The sequence below is a fragment of the Hippocampus zosterae genome, chromosome 14, assembly GCF_025434085.1.
Source record: "Hippocampus zosterae strain Florida chromosome 14, ASM2543408v3, whole genome shotgun sequence".
Classification (NCBI taxonomy): Eukaryota; Metazoa; Chordata; class Actinopteri; order Syngnathiformes; family Syngnathidae; genus Hippocampus; species Hippocampus zosterae.
Genome location: NC_067464.1, coordinates 13,522,833 through 13,539,870, shown reverse-complemented (window position 1 = coordinate 13,539,870; position 17,038 = coordinate 13,522,833). Strand labels below are relative to the sequence as shown.

Genomic DNA, 17,038 nt, shown 5'->3' with positions numbered 1-17,038 from the left:
TGAAGACCTCAAGAAACAACTTCCAAAAAGGAAGATGACCCTTGAACTTTTTCTTCATTTGAAAGTGTTTGATTTGAAATGGTGGGTTTCTACATCCCATTTTATTATGATGGGTTTGTGGTATTCTCAATAAAAAGATGATGTATAATTTTAAACAATGCTGGTTTATTTGATGTTGTGGAGTGTTTCTTCTTCAAATGTGCTGTAAAGGGACTTCATGCAACAAGAATACACTGGACTCACACTATTTGCAGCGGTAAGGCATGCAAATCGGCAAAATCTGCCATTGAAATGCTTGGGAAAAAAACCAAAGTTAAAGATAACATATTTTTTTATTAAAAATGCTGATAAATATGCAATATTCCTTTCCCATATGTAACATGTAAAATTGGTGGCATTTTTTTTTATATTGAAAAAAGATGGAAAAATAAATCTGTGAATATGCGAATAAGCGGGTGCCACGACCCTGATGCCTTTCTCATCTTGGCTGGAGATTTCAATCATCCAAAACCCAAGAGTGTGCTTCCACAACTCCATTGTGACGTCAACTTTCGCACAAGAGGTACCGGTACCAATATTATGGACAACGTTTACACTACAAATAGAGGAGTCCTCCCCCTCTCCCACCTCAGTGCCTCGGACCACACCACTGTTATGCAAATGTCAGCACACAGGCCGCTGGTTAAAGTCATCAAACCAGCTAGAAAGCAGGTACGGGTGTGGCCTGAGTGGGTCCACAGAGACATTAGAAGACTGCTTCTCTACCACAGACTGGAGTGTGTTCCAACAGGAAGCTACCCCCAACAACAGCATCACTGACCTCCACGAGTATACGAAGAGCGTCAAGTCCTACGCGAGGGAGTGCATGGACGATGCCACAGTCACTAGAAACATCACCATCCGGGCCAATCAGAAGCCATGGCTGACAGATGAGGTCCGCAGGCTACTGAGGGCCTGGAACACTGCCTTCAGAGCTGGGGACGTGGTGGGTCTCAGGACTGCCAAGGCCAACCTGTCAACTTGACTTGACTTACTCATAACAACATGATTTAAGTTAATTTATGCAAACCTGTTTCAGATGTGTGTATCAAACTGCCTTTTTGTGCTAATCAGTAGCTCTCTCTCCCGAAGGCAGGTGACTGCCCAGCCCTCTATAGAAGATTAATTCATCCATCCATCAATTTTATTCATCATTTCATTCATCCCTCATCTGCATAACGTATCTAGTGAACTGAAACGAATCCCAGCTGCCTTTTGTTAGCAGGAGGCAGGGCACACCCAGGAATTGTCACCATCAATTTGCAGGGCTCTCAGAATAAAAACACGCTACGCATTGCGCTTTTGGCAGTGAAAGACGACGTCAATCAGATAGTTAGTTTCAGTTAATTAATGTTTGTTGAGAGATACGGATTAATTTGAGCAACCTAGAATGACAGTACAGTATTGTCGACAAAAGATAGATAGCTTGATACGGCCGGCATGTGGCGCACTTGCAGTACAGTGACGTTCCGCAACGTTGTTGGATGACGCAAGGATCTACGCAGAGGCGGAGGCGTGTTTTATAGTTTTATTCCACCAATCAGACCGGGGGTTAAAGTTGAACCCTCCCCTCCAATATGGCGGCAAGCAAACGAGTTTTATATATTGGTGAGTTCTTGATTCATGTCGGCGACATAGTTTAATAACCAAATTTATTCAGACGACCTCAATACTGAAAAAACCCCACTAAACAATAAGCAAATATGGTGTGTGCAAATTATGGAAACAGGTTACGCGGTACGATAACAAAAACTATTTGAGCTACCGGGATCAATACGTACAGTGTTCGGAGCTTTTCATTTGAAATGGGCATTCCTTAGTTCATTGGCAAATTATTAATTTTAAATTAAGGGAGTATGAATTTATTTGTGTACATATTTTGCTGCGTCTTTGTTTTAGGTGGGCTAGCAGAGGAAGTGGACGAGAAAGTGTTGCATGCTGCTTTTATCCCCTTTGGAGACATCACAGATATCCAAATACCATTAGACTATGAGACAGGTACAGTTAATAATCATTCCGCCCTGATTATCCGTACATTATCTGTATCCACTCAATAATTTATTGTCACCATGTTTATGAATCCTTTGCTCAATTTTCAGAAAAGCACAGGGGATTTGCATTTGTTGAGTTTGAGCTGGCAGAGGTATGTCTGAGGGTACACTTGTCTACAAACTGTGCTGTCTGACTACAGTCATGTCTTAAAAACGTGAATTTGCATTTTGATGTGTGACCTGAAGCATTTTACTCTCCACAAAGACATTATAACTTCATCCAGTTCGCTCATATTTTAACAGTTGATGAATCTTTTTTAATTCTTAGTGAACATTCATAATAAGTATTGTGTATGTCCCACTTGATCGTGCAGGATGCTGCTGCAGCTATTGATAACATGGTGAGTGCATTGCATCGTTGCAGACATTTACAATCAGCATTGTGTGGAAAAAAATAGGTTACCATGTTACAATATTCTGTTGTTTTCATACTTGTTTTAGAATGAATCTGAGCTTTTCGGTCGAACTGTCCGTGTCAATATCGCCAAGCCAATGAGAATCAAAGAAGGATCCTCTCGACCAGGTTGGCTACATAGTAATTGACTGGTTTATTTTCTTGAAATGGGGCTCAGGTCGCTTGATTCTGATATTCTCTCTTCTCTTTCTTTAGTGTGGTCGGATGACGACTGGCTGAAGAAGTTCTCAGGCAAGACTATAGAAGATGCTGAGGTGGAAGTGGCAGGAGAAGGGGTCAAAAGTGCTGCCCCAGAGGTTGAGTGTACACTCTACTGTGTGGAATTGTGCAGCATCAGATTGGAAGCCTGTTATCATTTGTCTCTGCAGGCTGAACCCCCTGCTAAAAAGGGCAGAATTAATCCGCAGGTCTACATGGACATCAAGATTGGCAACAAACCTGCAGGGAGACTTCGCTTCCTCCTTCGGGCTGACATTGTTCCCATGACAGCGGGTCTGTATGTTGCAATGCACTGGGCTTTCAACACAGTAGATAGTATCCATTCCGGGAGACAATTCGTTTCTTCTCGAAGAAAAAGTGAAATAAAATAAACTCTTTCTATCAGAAATGATGGAAAATGAACGGATCCATTCCAGCATCTATCTGATGCCATCTTAAAACTGGTCTCTACTCTGTAAGCAATGTTAAGCCTTTAGATCACGGCTCTGGTACTGGTCTTCATGATATTTGGCACTGGGCTGCACAGAGAGACTGAATAAAAATGTTTTATTAATTACCAAGGGCTGAAAAAAAGTTTTATTTTGAAAATCATTTGTACCCGCCTGTGCCCATGTATATGTGAAGTCGTGCGTTCTAATATTTTCAGACTGATTAGCACATCCCTGCACATTTCCACCTCATTTCTTTGGAGGACCTATTGCAATTTCCATACATTATGTCAACATAATGGACCGATTGTACACTACTGCACAATTCACAGGTTGGCTGCATCAGTCATTTTTTTTCTTTCTTTCTCTGCTCGGTCTATCAAAAGCAGTGGTCCTTAACTTTTATTTTGCGCTACAGATCCGTTTCAGGTTAATCAATATGCTATAATATTGTGTCACATCTTGCATGACTGTGGTTCAACTAAGTTTTGTGTGACTGTAGAGGGTTTTTTCTTCTGAAAATGAGTGATCAAATTAGAAACTGTACAACCTTAGGTTCATTACCTTCGAGATTCCATTCTCACCTTGGACATCATGTTCCCTGAGCACATTGATGAGTTGAAATGCTGTGTCATGGATGCAAATTGACAGAGACTTGATTTATTTTACAGAAAATTTCCGCAGCTTATGCACACATGAAAAAGGATTTGGTTACAAAGGAAGCAGCTTTCATCGCATCATTCCCCAGTTCATGTGCCAAGGAGGTGACTTCACCAACCACAACGGCACAGGTGGCAAGTCCATATATGGCCGGAAGTTCGATGATGAAAACTTTGTGCTCAAACACACCGCTCCAGGTGAGGGGCTCGCCTTAGAATGTGTTGTCTCATTATTAATATACACTTGAAGCTTCATGGTTTCTGTTCACTGGCACATTCCGCGGAAGAGTGACTTCACTTTGTCTCTGGTCAACACAGGGCAGCTCTCCATGGCCAACTCTGGTACCAACACCAACGGCTCCCAGTTCTTCATCACCACTGACAAAACAGACTGGCTGGATGGCAAACATGTGGTGTTCGGAGAGCTGGTGGAGGGGATGGACGTGCTTCGGGCAATGGAGGTGAGGGCCAGATGACAACCGCTTGTTTTTTATTTCACTCTGTGATTCTGGATGGTCTATAAGACAAATAGGGATGGCAAAGGACATACTGGTACACATCCTCTTCCTGGGGCGTGGCCGGGATTCTTGGATGGGATGGCGTGGGATAAAAAGCTTCCAGTAAATATTCATCTGAATCATATTTAGATGAAACAGTCAAATTTAAGATGATGGGCATATGCGAAACACTAATACTGTTGACATTGGTGTTTTTTGTGCTACCTTGTTGTAAAACAGCAATCACAATTTCACATGCATTCTTGGTTGACAAAAACTCTACCATTTTTGTTGTGCAGGCTCAGGGAACAAAAGACGGCAAGGCAAAGCAGAAAGTCATCATCTCAGACTGTGGAGAATGTGTGTAAAAGAAACCGAACTTCATGCGCCTGTTTGACTTTGTGCGTGATAGGTGCCGTCCTTTACACCTTAAGTCCAAATATTTTGCAATGTAAATATTTCAAACTGTTTTGTTTTTTAAAATTAAAGAAACTGCAACAGTCAGACTCGGTGGTCCATCTTGGTGAAGGTATTCAGTGAGGAGAAATCTCTCTCTCCCTCTCCTCGCTGCTATTTTTTCTTCTTACTGTATTTTTTTAACTCCACCTACGTCGAGAGAGAGAGAGAGAGAAGAGAAGAGAAGATCGTTCAAGGGCTGGAAAAAACTTAAATACTGTGAACCAACTTTCCCCACTAGGTAGTGCAAATGCATTGCAATTGTGTTTTACCCTAAAAGCATCTGCTAGCCAATTGGAATGCATGAAAAAAAAGATGAATTTTGAGGTAAAATGACGGCAACTATTATTTCTGCTTTTTATTTGTTGATTTGAAGAGGGTACCTCTTTTTTATTTCGTAAATTGCTCTGACAGCCGACATTTATTCCATAACAAAGTGTGTAAAAGTACTCGTAATGCTGTGAATATATACATAAAATGTTGAGAGCGATTTTTGTCGGAAATCCACTGAAACCTCTTGTTGCCCGGCCAACATCCCAACCACCATTATGGGCACTGCTGCAGAGTGCAGACATAGATGGAGTAAAGAAAAGAAGAAGAAAAAAGAGCGAAAAGCGTGCGCGTGTCGTCGCTTCGACCAACAGTGGCGGAATGGCTTTGCCACACCTGAGCAGACGAGTTACATTTTGTAAGGACATGGCAGAGGAACAGCTCCACCCTCCTCGTCGGTCCTGTTGACAACTGCTCAGATTGCCTCGTCGGCAAGCTTCATCCTAGTCCTGCTCCTCCGTCTTGCACTGTAAGTACCCTACTCAAATTCAAGATTAAAACCAGGCCGATTTAGGTTTTTCGTCCTTTCTGTTAAACGCCTTGAGCGAGTGCGGACGTTCGAACTGCGGCTAATTTGCCTAAGATTGGCTTGCCTTGCAATGTACCTAACTGGTTCCGTAAACGCAACGTGACTGATAGAAGTCGACGAAATTCTTTCCACTCGAGAAATATTCAACCACCGTTTACAGTCAGCTCCCGGTAATCCTGTTATTTTCGCCCATTTTAAACTTAGTTAAAATAATAACTAACTTAAAATAGTTGTGACATGAGATCACAACTTGGCGGATCCTTTTCAGCCGTACACCTCTGATTGGCACGGACATACTGAAGTTGAAATGTATAACCGTAATATTAACATACATGAAACTTGAACACAACGTGTGAAAATGTTGCTTTCCTAGTCGTGCCCCACTAACATGTGACCTGTTTTGTTCCCTTATCCTATGATTTTCCACTTTCATCAACAGGAAGAAAGACACAACGAAAGTGATTCACCATGAACTGGGGCTTCCTCCAGGGCCTCCTGAGCGGTGTGAACAAGTACTCCACTGCTTTCGGGCGAGTGTGGCTCTCCATCGTGTTTGTCTTCAGGGTGCTGGTGTTCGTGGTAGCGGCCGAAAAGGTTTGGGGTGACGAGCAGAAGGATTTCAAATGCAACACCGCTCAGCCGGGTTGCCACAACGTGTGCTATGACCACTTCTTCCCCGTGTCCCACGTGAGGCTGTGGGCCCTGCAGCTCATCTTCGTCACCTGCCCCTCGTTCCTGGTGGTGATGCATGTGGCCTACCGGGAGGACCGCGAACGCAAGAACCGCCTCAAGTACGGCGAGGACTGCCACCGCCTCTACCAAAACACTGGCAAGAAGCGCGGCGGTCTGTGGTGGACCTACGTCCTGACTCTGGTCTTTAAAGTCGGCGTGGACGCCACCTTTGTCTACCTCCTTTACCACATCTACGAGGGCTACGACTTCCCTTCGCTCATCAAGTGCGAACAGAAGCCGTGCCCCAACAAGGTGGACTGCTTCATCGCCCGGCCCACTGAGAAACGAATCTTCACAATTTTCATGGTGGTCACCAGCCTGGTCTGCATCTTCCTCTCTATTTTGGAGATTATCTACTTGGTGGGCAAACGCTGCCGCGAGATCTTCAGCGGTGTCTATCATCACTCTCACCACATGGTGCCCACCAGTCACAGCAACTTGATGGAATCAAGCGCTCTCAAGATGCCCAAAAAGAACACGCCGATCACACCTGCTCCGGCGTATAGCGTGTTCGTATCTTGAAATTTTGTTTTATGTTGTTTTTTTTTCTTTCTTTCAGGTAAAGACTTGACAAGGCAGGCACTTTTTTTTTTAATGACGTGAGAAAATGATCTTTACTGACTTCTTATTGTCTGGAAATTTGAGGTACTTGCCCCGCAATGGCCCGTCAAAGTAGTGCTTTTAGTGACATTTTGAGAGACAAAGCGAGAAAGTCACTTTTATGTGAAGCGGGCTTTTGGACCATACATGAGTCATTCTGTGATTTGGAGAGTGTGGTCTCACACAGATCCACACACACACGCGGTTTCTGTGTAAGATTTTCCTCTGAGCAGTGCCAAACCTCCAAATGTTTTCATTCAAATTATACAGTCTTTTCAAATCGCACATACACCGCACCGACAAAACTCTTGAGACTCTGCTCTTCATCCAGTTAATTACAGACTGGGCCAGACTCATTGATACTCTCTGAAACTGCATTTTTCGAAATGAATTAAGAATTTATGTTCTTCAAACGCTGTGGGAGCAAATAAAAACCAGCTGATTTTAGGAGAACTTGAAAGCCCTGAACTGGGGTTTAGCATTTGATAACATTTTCTGGATCAGCTCGGGGGGTGAATGAACAATCAGCTAACACGCAGGTGAACGGGCAGAACGGTGGATGAGGAGTTGTGACGTTTGGGGGTTGAATCTCGTTTCCCCTGTTTTTGCGCAGGTCTTCTACGTCTTCCTCCCAAATTCCCAAAACACGTTTGATTCTAAAGGCCAATGTTGTGAATGTGAGCGTGAATGCTTGTTTATGTACATTGTTTGTGCTGTGTGTGTAGCCTACATCTATCCCAGTCTGCTGGGGTAGACTCCACATCTTAGAATGTTCTGAACTCCTGTTTCCATGCCAGTATTGTTGTACTCAACTTTGCAAAGCTGAGCTAGTGTACGAGCGTAACGAGTTGAGACCAAATCAAATGCTGTTTGCAACCAAGTGGGGCACTCCGTTTTGCTTCAGTTGCGATAATTGAGCGCTCAAAATCGCTTCTGCACCGTTTTCCTAACCATTATTGAATTGACTGTTAAGTTAAACCATGACAGTCGCTGCCATCACATAGAGACGATGAGCTAAGCATAATTCCCAAACAAGTGGAATCTGGAACATCTTCAATCCACTTTTTACTTGCGGTGTGGTCACGTCCCAATACTTTTGTCCACAATGCGTGTGTTTATATCTGCGCGTGTCCATTTGCTTCCATTGTCTTATACTGTGCTTGTAATTTATCACCACTGTAATATGAAAGATTCAAGTTGCTTGTTTTTACACTGTTAAGATGTTCAGGATGTTTATTTGCATTAAAGAGACTTGTTTTCCACTTCTTGAGTTCTATCTTGCTTTGTTTCTCAAAAAAAAAAAAAGATGTTTCGTCCGCCATGTTGCAACACCCTCGTTCGTTATTTAGCTTCATTGGTACTGTGAGAAGGAGAAATAAAAGGAGGAGCCTTGTGCTCCTTGGTTTGAGTCATCTCCGGTGACGCGTAGGCCCACCCAGCGAAGGAATTTTTTGCCCGTTCTGACAGTCGATTGATTATTCTTTGTATTTTCCCTGCGAAGTTTGTCTAGGCTGAGTGCAAAAGCAAAGCTTATATCATCAGAATTGCTCACGTTTGACTCCACATGTGGAGTTGAACGTGTTAATGTAGCGCCGTGGAGATCTTGTCTTTGCTCGATGCTTCACGTGTGGCCTCTTCATGTCAAACTACAAGCTTGCTCCAGTATATGTTTGTCCTTGTTTACCCCCCCCCCCCAAAAAAAATCACAGCTGTGTGGCTCCCTAACGTGCTGTAAATCAAGGGAATTTTCTGGATATCTCTTCCTGGTGCTAGCTTTTTTTTTTCCATCCTGCCATTATATTCCCTTACTCCGCCGACTCAGCGTCGTGACGTTGTTGTGTGGGTTGATCTTGTCGAAACACGCTGGAAGATGTTGCGTACGGTAAATCAATGCATTCCTCCAGGTGTGTCCCGACAAACTGACTGGACCAGTTCTTCAGTTGTAGCTGAAAAGCAAGTGTTTCACCCTTCCCCCCCTCCCTAGCTAAAATATTCCGTTTTAGTAAAGCGTGTGTATTCACATCAAGCGCGCACAAACATCACAAGTCACTTTGGAAATCTGGTGATCTTCTGTGAGTTTTAGCTCACAGCTGCCAGACCTCTGAGAGGTTTCTGTTTTGATATTTCAGAATTCCTCATTTCGCTGACAGCAGCCACATTGTTTACTTGCCCTGAAATTTTTCAACGCATTGAGCCGCCCAAAATTTTACAAAGCCTCAAAGTGTTTTTTTTATGAGTATAGGAAGTGTGTGCCACATTTTCTCAGAGGTAGGAGAAGGATGTAAAAATATTTTCAGTGTTTGCATGCTCATCAAGGCTTCCTGGTGACATTGTACCAGTTTCCGTGTTGAATCATTGTGAGTTAGCAAATGGAAAGTCATCCTTGAATTTATGGGCTTGGTTGAGAGTGTTTGGCTGTTAGACAATCCTTGCTGGGGCTTGATTGGACTTGAAGGGGATTTGATATGAATAGTCAACTAATGAAGTGGCTTTTTTGCTAACATTAATAATGGAATATTATGATAAACATGTCTGCTGAAAACAAACTCCAGTGTACAAGTGTTGACCTGCTTGCTAAATCCAGCTGCAATTATGACGTAGATGGCTCGGAATCTCCACAGACAAGACAACGCTTGCTGGCTTTTGTTTGTTTATCAATCCTTTTGCAGTTTAAAAGTATTTGGACAATGGAAGAGCGATTAAGACTTGAGAGGTTTCACAAAAAATTAGGCGCCATCTCTGAGGTTCCAGTCAACGGCTGTTTCAATCCAAAAAGGGCCAACTTCCTCTTAAATTTCATGCATGCGTCCTTGAGGGTTGTTGAAACGGGAAAGCGGGAAAATTATCTTATTTTCCAGGAGGTTCTATTGAATGAGTTTTGGGGCTTTGTGTTGGGGACTTGTAAATGAAATACATTTTTACCAGGGTAAATCCATCCATCCATCCATTTTTCAATCGATTTATCCTGGCAAGTTGTGGGCCGTGTCAGAGCTTATCCCAGTTGTCCTCAGGCAGTAGGCAGGGTACACCCTGAACTGGTTGCCAGCCAATCGCATGGCACACAAAGACGAACAACAATCTGCGCTCACACTCACACCAAGGGACAATTTCAAGTGTTCCATTAACCTGCAATGCATGTTTTTTGCAATATGGGAGGAAACTGGAGTACCCGGAGAAAACCCAAACAGGCACGGGGAGAACATGCAAAATCCACACAGGAAGGCCAGAGTCAGAATCGAACCCTGCACCTCTGCACTGTGAGCACAATGTGCTGCACAATCCACGAACCATTGGACCACCAGGCCGCCCTACAAGTCTATGTATATTAAGGGTGTGGAAAATAATCGATATTAATCGATACATTGATGCGCACGTGCGCGATCCGAGTGCATCGGCTCATTCACTGGGTACGACGCGATTGACGGGTGAAATCGCGATTCAACACGATGCATTGATGGGTATCGGTAAAATTCGATTCAAGCGCCGTTTTATTCATGTTAAATGTCACCTTTCTGCCCTTTCCTAGGCGCAATGAATGCACCACCATTGCTTTGCGTTTTGTGTTGAATACGGACGGTAGCCGTTCGTCACATACAGTCCAGTACACAACTAGCGAAACATTATGGAAGTTAGCGCAAGGGGAGGCGAGGAAACTACTATATTTAATGCAGCCGCAACATTCAAATCTTATGTTTGGAAATACTACGGCTTCGAAAAGAAAGACGGAAAGCTTGATAAAACCTCCGTAATTTGCAAGGAATGTCGCACTAAGAAGCCATACAACGGCAGCACCACAAATATGCAGACCCACTTAAAACGATGGCACCAGATCACCGACAAATTTCCCTCCCGCTCCCCCGCTTCCACGCCCAGTTCCTCGTCGGACACCGGAGAAACTCTTGGTAAACCAGGTCAGGATCAGAAAAAAAAAATGCCTCTTATTTTGGGAGTCCCCTTGCAACTCACTGTGACCGCGCAATGGCTATAACTAAGGTCACTGCTTATTTCATATGCAAAGACCTCCAGCCTTAGCGAGGTGGACAACGAGGGTTTCAGACAGCTCGTGCACGTTTTGGAACCCAGGTATAAAATACCAGACAGGTCTGTGTTCACTTACATATTCCCGATGTGTACAACAAAGTAAGAAGTGAGATTACTGTGTCGCTGAACAGTGCACAAAGAGTTGCACTTACAGTGGATGGGTGGACATCTTGCGCTATAGATTCTCATTCATATATATATATATATATATATATATATATGAATATATATATATATATATATATATATATATATATATATATATATATATATATATATATATATATATATATATATATATATATATATATATATATATATATATATATATATATATATATATGCAAACTCCACACAGGGAGGCCGGACCTGGAATCGAACCCGGTACCTCTGCACTGTGAAGCCGACGTACTAACCACTGGACTATATATATATATGCGGCCCGGTAGTCCAGTGGTTAGTACGTCGGCTTCACAGTATATATATATATATAAATATATATATATATATATGCGGCCCGGTAGGCCAGTGGTTAGCACGTCGGCTTCACAGTGCAGAGGTACCGGGTTCGATTCCAGGTCCGGCCTCCCTGTGTGGAGTTTGCATGTTCTCCCCGGGCCAGCGTGGGTTTTCTCCGGGTGCTCCGGTTTCCTCCCACATTCCAAAAACATGCATGGCAGGCTGATTGAACACTCTAAATTGTCCCTAGGTGTGAGTGTGAGTGCAAATGGTTGTTTGTTTCTGTGTGCCCTGCGATTGGCTGGCAACCGATTCAGGGTGTCCCCCGCCTACTGCCCGAAGACGGCTGGGATAGGCTCCAGCACCCCCCCGCGACCCTAGTGAGGATCAAGCGGCTCGGAAGATGAATGAATGAATGAATATATATACAGTATATATATATACACACACATATATATATATATATATATATATATATATATATTTATATATTTATATATATATATATATTTCATACAAGACACTCAGTGAGAATAGTCTCTTTATGTTTACACTATAGCAACAGCTGTGAGTCTCAGGTGCCAAATTGTTTACATTTTCTTTGCACAAAACCCAATTGTGAAAGGGCTTAAATAAGTTGTTTTACAAGTTCTACTGTTTATAAGGAATAAAGTGGTATCCTTTTTGTAATACCATACTGAATTCCATCTTTTTAAAAGCTTTTTTCTTTGCTTATTTGCATCATGTTTAATTGCACAATATCGCAACAAATTGCATTGTATCGTATCGCATCGCATTGATTTGAACTTAATGTGTATCGCATCATATCGCATCGTGACGACGGTGAAACGTATCGCATCGTATCGCCAGAAAATTCCATGTATCGTTTAGGTATCGCATCGCATTGATTTGAACTTAATGTGTATCGCATCGTTTCGCATCGTGACGACGGTGAAACATATCGCATCGTATCGCCAGAAAATTCCATGTATCGTTTAAGTATCGCATCGCTGGCAGTGCATCGAGATGTGTATCGAATCGTCCTCAGTGCTGAGATTCACATCCCTAATGTATATGAGCAAAATTCAGTCTGTTTTCAGGACTGTTTGACCCCCCCCCCGCCCCCAAATATTAATAAACAATGCAATTCCAAGAGGGCCCGAATAATGGCTTTGGTTCACATATCACCGGTATCGGGTGGAATTCTTGTACCTCCAAAATGAACACTTTTCAGGAGACCCCCAAAACGATTTTCAGCCATTAACGTGAATCATGAAAGAGCGCAACCATTTTCAAGACTTAAGAGTCTTAAAAAAAACAAAAAACTGTCAAATAAATAAATAACACCCACACATGTAGAAATTTGGATTGCTTTTTTTTTTTAAATAGGAAAATTTTCAAATTATGTCATAGGAGGGTGGGGCCCGATTCTATCAATATACAGGCTGATTAAAAATTAAAGCCCTATTCTAACGCTTTCATGCATCCGGTAACGTGATAACATGATAAGCTGCCCACTGTTGCAACTCCTGTCCATCAACTGGTTAAAATACGCATTAATTATTTTATGGTATCGTTTTTGTGTTTGTTCTTCCATGCAGGAATTTTTTACAAATGTTTAGATTTTAACAAGACCACACCTGACAATTGCGGGGCTTCAAACAGTGAATGTCCTAGAGGAAATAAGTCACTGGGCTGAGAGTGTCAGGATATCATCGGTTGCAACAGAGAGACTGGAAGAGTCACAGAAAGGTATAGAAGTGGACAGCTTTGGAAATTTCCATCCAACACCTACAGTAAAAATTGTCGTTCTATTTTTGAAGCGTTGAAACATCAAACAGTTGGACATGTGCTTTCAAAAAAATGTATAGAAGATCATATTAGGTTAATATTGCATTCATTTTCATCCTTTAACCCAGAAGCAAAATACCTCTAGGCTTTTTGTGAGCGGTGTGGTTGTCTAAGTATTGTGCGAATATCAAGGCGTGACGCCAACCCCCAGTGAATGATGACGCACAGCCAGACTCAGGGGAGAAACACAATAGCAACCTGCCTTTCATGCTTGATCTTCTCCGTTCAGGTGAAAAAAATGTATTCGGTGGAGGGTGTGTCTGTCTCAGTATGAAGCAAGTGGAAACAAGTCAGGACTAAAGTCTTTGGTTCCTGGTTGCACAGAGAGCAAACAACACATGATTACAAAAAAAAAAACAAAACATGACAATCACATAAAGAACAAGCAAACCTTAATCTGAGAAGACACGGGTGGAAAAGGTGCTTAAGTGTCAACAGCGTAATGAAACAATATTCTTACTTAGAAGTGTGCTGTGTAATGTTAACAGTAGTGTGAATGACGAGCGCGAGCCAGGCGGAGTTGGCAGGAACATCTGGGTTCGCTCCAGTCCGTCTTCTTTTTCCGACTTTCGAAACCACACCCACAGGCGCATTTCTCAAGCCTGCGCTCCTCTACCTGCGCGCACGGACACTCTTTGTGTTTCACGGCTAAAAAAGGATCGTCAAATAATCGACAAATGTGTTGGCCACGCGTTTGATCAAACCGTCTTCGCAACAAATGGACTAAGACATCTTTTGGTAAGACGAAAACACGTTTTCAGCTTCCCATGGTGCGTTTGTGGCCACTTTGTAAATTCGCGTGTTTGTGAACAAATGGAAACGTCCTCGAAACAATTCCCAGTGTTGTTGCTTTACACGATTTTATACTTGTTAGAGTGGTCATTCGACTTGTTTTAAACTAGAATCGATACCATGAAATCGAGAGAGAGGCTCGAGTGTAATTAAGCGTCGTTTTGGAGGAATTTTTAATATTTTGGCGACATTATAGCGTTACGAATTTTTAATTCGCACTTCAAATCTATACTATATTCGACCTGTCTGTGCAGAAGTCAGGTTATTCAAGTTAAAGGCCTGAAAGTCACAAACGTTTCTCATAGATCACGGCGAAGATTTTAGTGTACTGTATAAAAAATAACACACAGGTTCAAAAACTTCTTTTCTTCCTTGAATCTTGTGTTGCCACAAAGAGTACAACACATTTCATTTATTTGCATCATTTTGAAGACATTGACACATTCTTCTTTGTTAAATAAGGACATTAAGTTCAAGGATTGGTTTCAAGGATGCCTCTTCATGTCGTTGTGGGGACAGTCTAAAATGCTTAACGTAAGCCTAATTAATGGTGCTTCATGTCAAAAAACTGGGATCAACCATCACTAAAATCCAACCTCTGGAAATATCACAATGATTGCCTCAATTTATTTTTTTGGGGGGGGGGGGGCAATTAAGCCTTTTGCTCTCCATAGGTGCTCACCGTAGATTAAAAGTTCCATGTTGCTTTAAAACACTGCAATTAATCGACACCCAAATTAATGTGGACATCTGTACTTATGCCTTCTTCAACCTCTCAAATGATCATAACGATAATATTTGAGATTTTTTTGAAGGGTCAGGATTTCCCTCATAAAATTGTCCATAAAATCCAAAATATCTGAGCAATTATCATATTTGCAGTGGTTGAAGTGGGCATAACTCGGGTGACATTTGGTCAGTTTTCGCACATTACTCTTTTTTTTTTTACCTGAAGCGCTTTAAACTGTCCCTCATGGGGTTGCATGATGTGCCTGAGTTCAAATGTTGATCAGTTAATTATTCTAAAAGGTCCTCTCCTCGCCCCTTAAGACAGAAGCCTGTAAAGAATAAGAACTCCATCGAAGACACATCTGACCAACTGCACAAGTCATGGACTGGAAGACATTCCAAGCCCTCCTGAGTGGGGTGAACAAATATTCCACAGCCTTTGGGCGCATCTGGCTCTCTGTGGTGTTTGTGTTCAGAGTGATGGTATATGTAGTGGCGGCCGAACGGGTGTGGGGCGATGAGCAAAAGGACTTTGACTGCAACACCAAGCAGCCAGGATGCTCCAACGTCTGCTATGATCACTTCTTCCCCATCTCGCATATCCGCCTGTGGGCGCTGCAGCTGATTTTCATCACCTGCCCGTCCTTCATGGTGGTCATGCACGTGGCCTACCGTGATGACCGCGAACGCAAGCACAGAGCCAAGCACGGCGAGAACACCAAGCTGTACAACAACACGGGCAAGAAGCACGGCGGCCTGTGGTGGACCTACCTGATCAGTCTCTTTGTCAAGACGGCCATTGAGATCGCCTTCCTCTACATCCTCCACCATGTCTACGACAGCTTCTATCTGCCCAGGCTGGTCAAGTGTGAGGTGTCACCTTGCCCCAACATAGTGGACTGCTACATCGGTCATCCCACCGAGAAGAAAGTGTTCACCTACTTCATGGTGGGCGCTTCTGCGCTCTGCATCGTCCTCAATATCTGTGAGATCATTTACCTCATCTCCAAGAGAATCGTGCGAATTGCCAACAAGAACAGTCGGCCCAAAAATAACCTCCCCGTCCCCCAGGACGACTACATGGATGACATATTTAACAACTGCGTCCAGCCTCCGTCTAAGGTGGCCCTGAAGGATAAGCCTCCATCCTTCAAGTCTGCAAACAAGCCAGAGTACAGATTGTCCACATTGAAGATTGACGACAAGATTCGGGCCTCTGCTCCAAATTTGTCTACTCCTTGCTGAGAGACAAACCAAAAGAGACTGAAAACTATCAGTTGTGCTTGGGCTATGACTCACTTGCAGGCTTAAAACACATTTAGATCTATGGCCAAACCATAGTGTGTGTCAGCCCCTGTAACTTGAGCCATTGAGCACTGGACTACGCTGTGTGCCCCCGCGTCCACATCTTTCGACTCTTTCTGAGCATGTGAACTTGGATTTCCATGTCAACCTCCACAATATGTACGTCTCATCTTTGCCAGATTAATTCCTCTATCATATGTGGGATTCGTTTGGAATACAATAAAGGTTGTAGGCCTTTTCAAAGTCATCCCGCCACACATTATTCCCTCCACTTATTGGAAGTGGACAGTAGAGACACCTGAAGAGGTTGGAACGTACCGTGCCATTCATTCCTCTGTACATTTCATCCAGCTTTTCAATGCAATTCTGATGTGCTGGTAACACCTGCAAGCAGAGCTCAAGTCACTGGAGAGTGGTAATGATTCTGGAATGTGGGCACACCACTATGGCTGACAACTGTAACTGAAAGTAAGTTAACTGGCTCAAAACTCGTTTTTCACTTTTTTTTTTTTTGGGGGGGGGGTGAGTGTCTGGAATTATGAGGGTGATAACAGGCACATTCATGTCTTTCTTACAAGCAGTCTCTCATTTTGCATTTGTTTGGGCTTTTTAGTCAACAACCTCAGTGACCACTGTTGATTTAAACCAGCCGAAAGGACTGCTGCTGTTCGTGATGTGTTGGCTAATGCTACAATCCCCCAAGAACGTATGATATGTAATTTTGACAAGTTGTTTATTTTTATACATAATAAATTTATTGAACATATGACTTTAGTCGACCTAATGTACCGGTACTGTGTGTGTGTGTCTGTGTGTGACGAATTGTCTCAATGCAACCCTTGCAATAATATTATGTGGTTTAAAATAAAACCTCTGGATCGATTGATGGAGTAGAAGTCAAGGACT

General features: G+C 42.8%; 3 protein-coding genes across 3 annotated transcripts; all 3 read left to right on the top strand.

The window, feature by feature from the left end:
* The first annotated feature begins 1,556 nt into the window (after positions 1-1,556).
* On the top strand, positions 1,557-4,812 carry ppie (peptidylprolyl isomerase E (cyclophilin E)). Its single transcript, XM_052086504.1, has 10 exons — positions 1,557-1,647; positions 1,939-2,037; positions 2,139-2,182; positions 2,405-2,431; positions 2,532-2,613; positions 2,701-2,801; positions 2,874-2,997; positions 3,824-4,009; positions 4,130-4,272; positions 4,608-4,812. The coding sequence occupies exons 1-10, from the start codon at positions 1,617-1,619 to the stop codon at positions 4,674-4,676; spliced, it is 906 nt and encodes a 301-aa protein (XP_051942464.1). The 5' UTR covers positions 1,557-1,616; the 3' UTR covers positions 4,677-4,812.
* Positions 4,813-5,338: 526 nt separating this feature from the next.
* gjb10 (gap junction protein beta 10) lies at positions 5,339-8,217 on the top strand. Its single transcript, XM_052086507.1, has 2 exons — positions 5,339-5,563; positions 6,063-8,217. The coding sequence occupies exon 2, from the start codon at positions 6,092-6,094 to the stop codon at positions 6,875-6,877; it is 786 nt and encodes a 261-aa protein (XP_051942467.1). The 5' UTR covers positions 5,339-5,563; positions 6,063-6,091; the 3' UTR covers positions 6,878-8,217.
* Positions 8,218-13,684: 5,467 nt separating this feature from the next.
* On the top strand, positions 13,685-16,898 carry gjb3 (gap junction protein beta 3). Its single transcript, XM_052086505.1, has 2 exons — positions 13,685-14,044; positions 15,149-16,898. The coding sequence occupies exon 2, from the start codon at positions 15,209-15,211 to the stop codon at positions 16,070-16,072; it is 864 nt and encodes a 287-aa protein (XP_051942465.1). The 5' UTR covers positions 13,685-14,044; positions 15,149-15,208; the 3' UTR covers positions 16,073-16,898.
* The last annotated feature ends 140 nt before the right edge of the window (positions 16,899-17,038 follow it).

Coding starts and splice junctions, on each gene's coding strand:
- gjb3 (XM_052086505.1), top strand. CDS start 15,209: ATGGACTGGAAGACATTCCAAGCCCTCCTGAGTGGGGTGAACAAATAT.
- gjb10 (XM_052086507.1), top strand. CDS start 6,092: ATGAACTGGGGCTTCCTCCAGGGCCTCCTGAGCGGTGTGAACAAGTAC.
- ppie (XM_052086504.1), top strand. CDS start 1,617: ATGGCGGCAAGCAAACGAGTTTTATATATTG. Junction 2,802..2,873: donor TCAAAAGTGCTGCCCCAGAG/GTTGAGTGTACA, acceptor TTGTCTCTGCAG/GCTGAACCCCCTGCTAAAAA. Junction 4,010..4,129: donor GCTCAAACACACCGCTCCAG/GTGAGGGGCTCG, acceptor TGGTCAACACAG/GGCAGCTCTCCATGGCCAAC.